Below are 10,713 nucleotides of genomic sequence, written 5' to 3'. Positions count from 1 at the left end.
AGGTCCCTTCTGACCCTAGCATCTATGAATCTATGAATGTATAAATCTATGAGACTTCTTACCTGATCACACACAGACAGGGGGAAGTAGCAGAGTTACACTAGTGTAAACTCAGAGCTGCTAAGAGCAGAACTGCCAAGAACATGTTCATGTGCACATGTTGGTGATTAATCTTCAGTGGCAGCACAAATTAAATTCCTTGCACATTAGCAAAAAGAGATGTCCCCCCAGGACACATTTGCATCTACTGTTTGCCTTGTCCAGTGGCACTAATCTCCCAGCCCATTTGTCACCTGGTCTAAATGGCAGGTTAGTCTAGTTATGTTGTTGTGGTGGTCATGAACCTATCAGAGGTGTTACCACTATCACATACAGCTGACAAAGCAGATCTTAATAGGTAATAAATGCCTAGGAAAAACCAGTAAAACTTTTCACTGATAAGAAAGTGCATAAAGTTGCCATCAAGTGGTTTATGATATAAATTCCCCAAATGTTCATAATAACTGTAAATCCTGGAGTCAGCAGCTGGTTGGAATTAGAATACTACTCAGGGCATCATAAGTTGAGTCACTGATTCATTGGTAAACAGACCCTCTTTGCTGTCCCTCTCCAGGGAAGAGGTCTGATGAGAGAACTTAGCTGAATCATGGGGTTTAATTTTGACCCCAGAAATTCTGGTGCATGTTTGCATCCTATCTAAGCTTGGTCAGCAGTTCCAGGGCTCCCCTAAGGTATTTCTGCCTTAGGCTGACATGTCATTCTGGACATGCACACTTCCTGGGAGTTGCTGACCCTGGTATGCTGCACACTGCAGTGGTGTCTCTAGGGGATGTCCTTACCACATCTCCCCTGCACCCTGATTGACCCCTCTCACTTTGTGGTGTGTCTGACTTTTTCCTGGTGCTTGATGCTTTTCCTGGTGCTTGATGTTGCTGGGGCAAACTTCACAGAGAAACAACAACTGTGTGCTGTGCAAAACTAATTGTGTATAACTCGCTCCTGGCCATATCACCCAACATATATGAATCCTGAGCCTTGCACCTGGCATGGTACATAAGGGTGTCATGCCTAGTGGGTGGAGCCAGGAGTGAGTACTGGCAGAGTTGCATGAATGAACCATGGGTTGGCAGCAACTGAGGGCAGTCTGAGTTCCAAACTGAGGAGCAGAGACCAAAGCCCAGAGTCTGAAACAGAACTAGAGGACTAATCAGGGATCTGAGGTCAGGGAGCAAGCCAAGATTAAACTGAAGTCGAAACACCGAGCTGGAAGGTTAACCAAGAATCAGAGGTCAGGGAGCAAACCAAGGTGAAACTGAAGTATCTGGGAGACCTGGTGAGGCAGCTCTTAGAACTAGAATGTCAACCTTGAGGGTTACACTTTGTTTCAGAGGACCAGGGTTGGGAGAAAAGGTGGTGGTGTTGCCATGTATGTCAAAAACATATACACTTGTTCCAAAGCATAATGCATCTGGAAGATAAAAAGTGAAAGATGCAAAATTGATATAATTCTGGGAATTTATTATAGACCACCAAATCAGGAAGAAGAGGTGGATGAGGCACTCTTCAAGGAGGTGACAAATCTATCCAAAAGCTTTTGGGATGGTACTGATGGGAGATTTCAATTTTCTGGACATCTGCTGGAAGAACAGTGCAGCCAACATAAAATGTTGAGCTGGTTCCTAACTTTTGTGGAGGACAACTTTCTGTTCCAAAATGTGAAGGATACAACCAGGGGATAATCTATCTTGGATTTTGCCCTGACCAATAGAGACAAACTGGTGGAGGATGTGAAGGTGATAAACAACTCGGAAAGCAGTGATCACAAGGTGAGAGAATTCCAGATCCTGAGCTGGGGAAAGCATGAGATTGGCAGAACTGGAATGCTAGATTTAAAAAAAGTGAAGTTCATCCAAGCCAAGGAGTTAATAGGCATGGTGCCATGGGAAGATCTGGTGAAGGATAAAGGCACTTAGGAGGGCTCAGAGCTTCTAAAAGGCACAGTATTAGAGATCGAATAAGAAACTGTTCCAACATGATGGAAGCACAGGAAGAATAGCAGGAGACCAATGTGGCTGCACAAGGAACTTCTAGGATGCTTCAAATGCAAAAGCATACAGGCAATGGGAAAATGGGCAAGTGACCAAGGAAGCATATGAGGATGTATGCTTCCTTGTATGAACCAGCAGGGACAAAATCAGGAAGGCAAAGATAAAGAATGAGCTGCACCTAGTCACTGAGGTTAAAGACAACAAGTATGTCTATAAGTATGTTGGCTGGAAAAAAAAGACCAAGGAAACTGTGGATCCTCTGTTAACTAGCCAGAGGAAGCTACTCAACAGCTACTTTACCCCAGTCTTCAGAGAAAAAATATGCTTCAGCCAGACACCTAATAAAGATTATATAGATAAGGAAGGGGACAATCTGAGGGATGAGATAACAAAATAGGCAGTCAGAGAGCTTTTGATGGTTTTGAATGAATTCTAGTCAGCAAGCCCTGATGAAATTCCTCCCAGGGTACGGAAGGAACTGGCAGAGGAGACACAGGAGCCTTTGGCAATGATACTCATGAAGTCATGGGAAATGGGAGAGGCACCAAAGGACTGGAAAAGGGCCAACATAGTATTTCCCATTAAAAAGGCAAGAAGGAGGACTTGGGAACCACAGGCTGATTAGTCTCACCTCAGTACCTGGGAAGTTACTAGAGCATATCCTGAGGAAGGCCATTTGCAAGTATCTGGAGATGAAAAGGCTGATTACAGGCACCCAATATGGATTTACTAAGAAATCATGTCAAACAAACTTGATCTCTTTCTTTGATAAAGTAACAGCTTGGGTGGATGAAAGTACCGTTGTGGATATGATGCACATGGACTTCAGCAAGGCTTTTGACAAAATCCCAAATGCCTAGGGAATTACTTGTATCGGAGTTTTGGGGAAACCATGAAAAATGGTGGTTTCCGGAATCACTGCAAAAAATGGTGATTCCCACAATTTTGTGTGGAATTGTCCCCTCACAAAAATAAAAGCTTAACACAATACAAAGAAAGCATGGCAATCCCTGCAGCCACAGAGCACGTAGTTTGAGAGAGCTACTGAGATGCTGAGCTAGTGACATACTCAGTGAAGGCACCAGTCAGGAAAGCAAAAGGGGTTTGGGTGCCATCTTTTAAGAAGCAAGATGCAGTGCTGCAGTCTAAAGATAATGAATGAAAAGAAATCCAAGAAAGCCTAATACATTTTAGTTCAGGATTTTGTAAGGCAGTTCCTTGTAGGAATTTTACATGCAGATGGTGATTAAATTGTTTTGTTCATCATGGAACATGATTCTGGATATGTCCAGGAAAAACTGCATTGATTGGTATTTAAAGACCAAATTACATATAAAACAAAAGGCTGCTGCAGAGGCTGAAGGTCAGAGCAAGAAACAAGCAACTATGTCCTCAGTCTTTAAAAGAACCACTGAAAACGGTTGGGTAAGAAGAGAGGCTACATTCATGCTAGTGCAGGCATTCCCCGCCACCAACATTCCCCTGGAGAAAATTGATAACCCCAAATTAAGGCACTACATGAACAAACACATGCCAAATGCTGGCAGTTTCCCATGTGCGAACAAGCTTTGTCAATATTATCTACCAGGAGTAATTGCTTCGCATGTTCAGTCCACAAAATCTGCACTGGCAGAATATTAATCAATCTCAATGCTGCATTTAACAACTAACATGAATTGTTTCTATCAAAGTTAGCATTACTAAACATTTGGTAGAATGCTAATAATAAATTATGATGATATTATGTACAATTCATATTGTGTATACAACTTGCTTGCCTGTCCACCCCTCTCCTAACTAGCTCAAGGCCTTTGGTGCACAAGCTTAAGTGCACAAGCTGACCTCAACTGCTGCAGCACCCACAAGCACTCCATCCAGTATTCACTGTTTGGTTTCATTTCCAGACTAAAATGAAAATAAAAAATGTTGGAAATATACATGAAACTAATTCTGGGGAAAAGAATCCATTTGGTTTTGGCTGATAAGATTTACTTTAACAAAGTTAATCTGCTTCCTTTTGATTCTACATTTAATTTTGGTTTCAACTTTTAAATTATGTTATCATTACAAACAAAATCCCTCAAAATGAAAAGTCATTTCAAAATAAAAAATCAAAACGCAACATCTAACATCACTGGAACTTAGGTGCTCTTTTTCTTCCACAATAAATTCCTAGCAAGCTTTATGAATTACTCTAATATCATCAGTCTCAATCTTATTGGACAGGAAGTGCCCTCATTTGCTGTCTCTGCAATATGGCAAGAAATTAATTTGGGCTTGTTTCAAGTGTCTGTACTAGAACTGGTGCAAATATAATAACGATAGGAAAGAGGGGTTAAGAACAAGGAAGCAAAACCAGAGAAGACTCAAAAATCAAGATTAAGCTAACAAGGCCATGCGGTTAGACAGTGATGACAGGAGAAATTTATCTGAGACACGTAGGCAGTTAATGGCATGGGAGGAAACCATAGGAGGTACTCACAGATTTCTTATCTATTACTAAGGTCGAAAGCAAGCAGCTTAAATTACATGAACATACTTTAAAACTGGAATGAAGTTTTCAGCATTTTAAATTTTGTAATACAGCAGATTCTGGGACAGTGAGATTTTGTGGCTGATAGCTGGCCAGCTGGAAGTCTGATCAGGCTGGATGGAGATCTCTTTATTGAAATAAATGATGAGTAATAGAGAGAGGTTTCTATTTCTGACTGATAAGCCTTCATGTACATGTGCAAGCATGGAGCTGAATTTGTTGTACTAAAATATAACACTGGATCTAAACAAAGACCTCCTTCCCAGAATGCCCTGAGTGGTCTCAACACTTTTAAAGCAGGGTTATTTTCAGTTTCTGGATGACAGTGTTCTGTTTAGAATAGTGATATGCAGAAATACATTTTTCTACCTAACAGAATAATTTTGAATACCCATAACAAGGTATGCACTACTGTTCATTGGTTTGGTCATTTTAGCCTCATATGCATCTGTTCTATAGCTAGATTGCATTAAAGAACTAAGAATTCTCGGCTGGGCCAGTTGTAAGAAATAGTTTTCCAAGACAGACATTCTCTCATCATCCTTGCCAAATAAATCCTAATGGCAGTTGAGCAGTGGATTACTGAGGACTTGCCTATTTGGGCAGCAGGAGGGCAGTTTCAAAATTAGATTTTAGAGACAGACCCATTTGTCTTTCACTTCTTATGCATATTTTATTTGCCATGTGTGCTAACTGAAGAACTAACATTTATGTTTAATAACATAAGAAGTGCTGCACTGGGTCAGACCATTGGTTCTATCCCAGTATCCTAGGCTAATACAGGCACAGAGGGGAAGAGCATTAATGCAAGATGTTTTCAGACTTCTCTGTCCCCTCCCCCTCTTCCCTTACAGCTGCTAGTATTTAGAGACCTAGGAGGCACATCTACATGTGATAGTAAGGCAGCTGAATAAACTCTGGCACAGTTTACACTGGAGTTTATTGCTCCCGGAAGCAGCATCTTCATGTGCGCCTGGAATCGCAGCACACTGAGCCGGCTGGCAGAGGGCTTGAGGGGTCAGCCTGCCAGCCAGGGCTGCTCCCCACCAGCTCAACGTGCTGTGGAGGGGCTTGACTGGGGCATGAGGATGTTAGTGTGGGGCTAGCCTCTAGGCAGCCCCCACACTATAACACCTTCATGCCCCAGCCAGCCTGGTCCCCATCTACGTGAGTGTTGCAGCTGAGTGAAGTACTCCGCTCACTTATATCTGACAGTACTATCTTGTGGAGGAGTTAGTTTACTAATAGCACTGCTTGTATAGACTATGACATTTTACTGTGGAGCTAATTAGTCAATTATGCAGTATACGTCTCTTGTGTAGATGTGCCCAGGGAGTTCTACATCAGAAGTTTCAGCTCTACCACCGCATTTGTTACTCAAAGGTGGACCTATCCTACATGTATTTGTCTTATCCTCTTTTTGATTTTGGTAAAATTATTGGTTTGTTGTGTCAATGAGTTCCTCAAGTTAATTATAGGCCATTTTAAATGCAGATTCCCTCTTTTCCCTCTAGTCCTGTTATTTCCTCTTGCTGTGATACACAGCACTGGGGTAATCTCCACAGTACAAGGAGAAATACAGGTCTTGCTGAAACCCAAGATCCCATGTCTCTTGCCTTTGGCAGAGTATCCATGTTCTCTATTTCAGATTTTCCCGAGTATCAAAGTTGCTTGGGGAAAAGCTCCCCAAGCATAATGGCCTTTATAACTTCATCACCTAAATATCTTAGGTGAAATTAGCTAATGAAGACCATTTGGGGATATAGCTAGTCATTTTTAGCACCATAATCTTTTCTGAATCATCCATGAGAATGGTAATATCTTAAAGCTTTCCTTGATCACCTCTCTGTGACTGAGTAACTCCATCTGCTCATACTGGAACTAGCATAAATGTCTGGTTTGTTTGCCAGACACCCTGAGTGAGCTGTGCTGCTGGACTGCAAACCCAGACCAGTCCAAAATAAATCAGCAAATACAAACATCAGACTTTGGGTTGTTCTTAATGTTGGGCTTTAATCCACATTAATACTGATGGGTAAAATAGGTTTTTAATCCCTGCAAACTGGAAGTCCTATAGATATAGCTCTATTTTTCACATGGCTGATATGGGATTGTAGTCATGACTGGGAAGGGACCTAACACTATTGCAATATGGAAAGGTATCAGATGTGATGTTTTAATGTAAATTTCTGTGGCTTCTACATCACTGAAGACAGAGAGAACATACACCAGGAAGCGCAAGTCCTTAGGTCTTCATTGCACAAGTCCTGGGGAAAGACTGCAGTGCTGAATACTTTAACTAAAAAGGCCTTCCAGGTGGGGATGAAAAGCTATCAGATCTTAAAAGCTGATTGAGTGTTCAGCATGAGTTGTTGGGGGTTTTTTTTAATTCATTAGTTTCAGAGCAGTATTAGTTTTGAACCATGTAAATAATGTATGTTATAACAAGACTAGGGTGAAGCCACAAAGCACTGAGGATGCTCTTTGCCTTCAGAAGTTTTCAGAATCATGCTGCAGTGGTTTGCTGACAAGTTTGTGTTGAGCTTTCCTTTCATCTCCCTACAGCACCAGAATGAGCATGACTGTTTTGTGATAGGCTTCCAGAGCTAATCCCATAGTCTGGATGCAGGCAAAATTGCTACTGAAAACCCTCCACTTTTAATCACTTCCCATTAATTTTATTAAAATAGAATCTCTACTCATTTCTTCCTGACTTGAATGAGTGCCGTTTCTGTAGACAGCCAGGATAGGACCTAGCTCCCCAGGTTCTAAGGAGAGCCTTGGTAAGGAAGGAAGCTTGCTTGCAGAAATTCATTGTGTTTTTCAGTGCTGGAAGCATACTGGCACTGTGTGCAGGGGCACCATGCCCCCTGGCTCCCAGCATGGCCCTCCTTAGGCTTGTGGAAGTAAGAACGTTCCCATTTTGGGATGGTTTCCCATCTCCTCCTTGTGGTGTGTGGTACTGCCAGCAGCCAGCCTATCCTCATTCCCTCCCCCAGCACACATCTATGCTCAGGGAGTGCAAGCAGCTCTCATTAGAGCTGTGTTCTGTACTGGAGTGCTGGAGGAGAGGAAGGTGCTCCCTGCACTCCTAGTTCATGCAGGGCAGCCATCAATCAGCAATCTGATGCCATTGGGGCTGGAGGGGGCGCTTTTCTGGCCCTAGCCTGGAGGCTCTTCCCACCAAAGAGATACAAATTTCCTTACCATTTAAGGCACTGCTAAGGCAGGTTCACCAGGAAATCATCTCTGCATTGTTTGCTGTTTTGTTCTTGTTAGGAAAGGACTCCCAAGATTAGCACAACCTTTGCAGACAAGTGGCAGCTTGTGATGCTCCTCCCCCTTGGAGCTGGGCTCTGAATGCATAAATGAAACATTAAGAGCTTTAATTACACCATTATCTTATTTATTTTTATAAATAATTCCAAAGCAGTCATTAAAGTTTGTGAACTTACGAGTAAATGACTTTAGGGAAAGAAATCAAGTTCTCAATCTTGTTATTATCTATTGTACAGTCTCCCTGGGATGCTGTGGGAAAACTAGCTGGGTTGTTTGTGGTGGTGGTGTTGCTGTTAAGATGATTCATTTACACACACTGTAGTAAACATTCTGTTAAGCTCCTAGTTGAAAAGTCTGTCAGTGGGACAGCACTGCAGTGCGTCAAAGTAGGGCTGTATTTCCTTTCTTTCTCTGGATTCCCAGGGAAGTGCACTGGGAAAATGGAATGGAGCATTAAAACCCACAGGAGTGGGTACCTTGCCATTGTTCAAAAAGCCCTGAAGCTCTGCAAAGTGGCTCTATTCTGATTCCAGGTTTCTGCAGCTTCATGTTTTCATCACAAGGCTGCAAGTTTCTTCAAAAGGCAAGAAATTACAGGCTTGTCTGTGAAGGAGCTATGCTATGTCTAATATTATCAGTTTCCTTGACATTCCCCTCCCTTTTTCGGCACTTATTGAAAGTTTGGCTGCTATTGATGTTTTCAGTTACATTCAGAATGCTGTTATGTAGACCAAAACTGATGAATGCAACTGTTTTATGTGCCTCTTACACCAAAGCAAATTCTGTGGCAGTCGTGTCTGGTGTTTGGAGAAGTCTTTGCAATTATTAATACTGTAGTGGCTTGAAAAGGATTTGTACCAGCAGACAAAGAGAATAGGGAGACTGCAAGCAACAGGGACTCAGAAGGGAGGCTGCTGTGTGCGCAGAATTCTATCTTATGGCTTGTCTTTGCAGTTTCTGTTGTAGAATGACTGTGCTCTCAGGAAATTCCTGAATGAAATGGGAACTGCTCATGGTTTTTCCTGTGACTGAATTTTGGACAAGACAATAGAGTTAAACTAGAGCTGTTTCACTCTTGGAGGGGAGACGGGCAAAGTGACCCCATGTATATGTAACCCTTGTGCTTGTTCTTCCTGTAGAACCCTGACATCGTATTGGTGCACTACCTGAATGTACCTGCCATTGAGGACTGTGGAAAACCGTGTGGCCCAATCCTGTGTTCAATAAACACAGACAAGAAGGAGTGGGCAAAATGGACAAAAGAGGAACTCATTGGACAGCTCAAACCGATGTGTGAGTACTTAGCAATTTCCAGCCATCCTGAGCAGAAGGGAGCTGGGCTGCTGCAGGTTTCTGTGCAACCCCTAGAAGCAGTGGAAGCAGAGACGGGGTGTGTTTGGTCTGGGCACACCTACACAGCAAACATGCTGTGCACCCTGATGGGCCAGAGGACAGGTGCAGCTCATTTTCTCACTGTTAGTCTTGTTTGCAGAGACAACTGGTACCACAAGTTTGGGACCCAAAGAATGATTGGCAGACACTCCAAGTACATGTCCTGACCTTCAGCAGACTTTATCTGCAGGTTCTCTGAGAACTCATCACCATAGCATGCGAGGGCCAGCCAGACCCTTTCAAAAGCCCCTGGTCCATATACTGTCTCTGTACATTTGGCTATAAAATGCACTTGGTACTTTGCTTCTGTGCTGTCATGTTAGGGCACCTGGTCAATGCCCCTGAACCTTTGTAGGACACCCAACTTTCAGGTATCGCTCCCTAAGCTCTACTTGGACATGTTTAATAAAACTAAGGTGGGTTGCTTTGCATGCAAATTACTTTTATTGAATTGAGCTTAAATTTTATCAGCAAGGTGCTACACACAGAAGCATTTTTCTGTCTAGCAGCAAAGTGCTATTAAAACAAAATAAACCCCCACCCAAGTCTTCTGTTCTGAACACTGACAAAGTTAAATGTCTCGGCAATGTGATGGTATTGACTGCAGCACAGTGACACCAGTAATAAAGTCATACCGTGACCTCTTGCTTGCCTCCACCAGTCAATCTGGTCTGGAGCTAACTTTATCCTTGCAAAATCCATTCTTGAATTCTGCAATTTCTTCCTCCTTCCTACTAGAAATGACTGCTTGGGGGTGAGTATTAGTAACTAGTAGGGGTGCACCGATAGAGATTTTTGGGGCCAATACTGATAGCCTACTTTTAAGGAGGCATATTGGCTGATACTGATCCAATTTCTAATACAGCATGGAGAGCTGCAAAGCTGGTAAGTCTGTTGTGGTGGGAGGGGAGAGGGGAGGGAAGGAGAGTGTGGGGGCAGATCAAGAACCTCATGGTGAGGGAGGGAGTGGGGCTGGGTCAGGTGCTACCCAGCCAGGACAGGCTGGGGCGTGGATAGAGCTGTGGCTCGTCTGAGAGGCGTGGGAAGAGGGGAGTTGGCTCCCACTGAGTGTGCTCAGGGCGGGCAGTGGTGCTGGGAGCAGGGCAGAGGGGGGACGGGGCTGCAGCCACCCCAAAAATTCACCTGTAGTCCCCCCCAACCCTCCCCAAACTCTGCCCTGGGAACAGCTCGGCCCAGCCCCTGCAGTCAGAAAGAGCCCGCAATGGCATCCCGCCCCCCCATGCAGATCCGGGGGCACATGCCCCGCTACCCCCCCAGGCCTTCTCGGGGTATGCGCAGTGGTGGGAGCCAGCCCCTCCTCCCCCCATGTCCCCCAGATGAGCTGCGGCTCCATTCTGCACCCTCCCTGCCCCAGCAAGGCAGCACCTGCCCCAGCCCCCACTCCCTCATGCACTGCTGGGACCTTGATCTGCCCCTGGCACACCCCTTCCCTCCCCCTTC

General features: G+C 43.9%; 1 protein-coding gene across 1 annotated transcript in view; it reads left to right on the top strand.

The window, feature by feature from the left end:
- CAMTA1 (calmodulin binding transcription activator 1) overlaps nt 1-10,713 on the top strand; it is a 1,745,066-nt gene that overhangs the window by 1,508,665 nt on the left and 225,688 nt on the right. The window contains exon 6 of the mRNA XM_019511533.1: nt 9,000-9,153. Within this exon, the coding sequence (XP_019367078.1) occupies nt 9,000-9,153 (154 nt within the window). The remainder of the gene's footprint in view (nt 1-8,999; nt 9,154-10,713) is intronic.

Source organism: Gavialis gangeticus, unplaced genomic scaffold (assembly GCF_001723915.1).
Source record: "Gavialis gangeticus isolate Ggan-Ray unplaced genomic scaffold, GavGan_comp1, whole genome shotgun sequence".
Classification (NCBI taxonomy): domain Eukaryota; kingdom Metazoa; phylum Chordata; order Crocodylia; family Gavialidae; genus Gavialis; species Gavialis gangeticus.
Note: the sequence above shows the minus strand (reverse complement) of the source record. Positions and strands in the feature narration are given on the sequence as shown.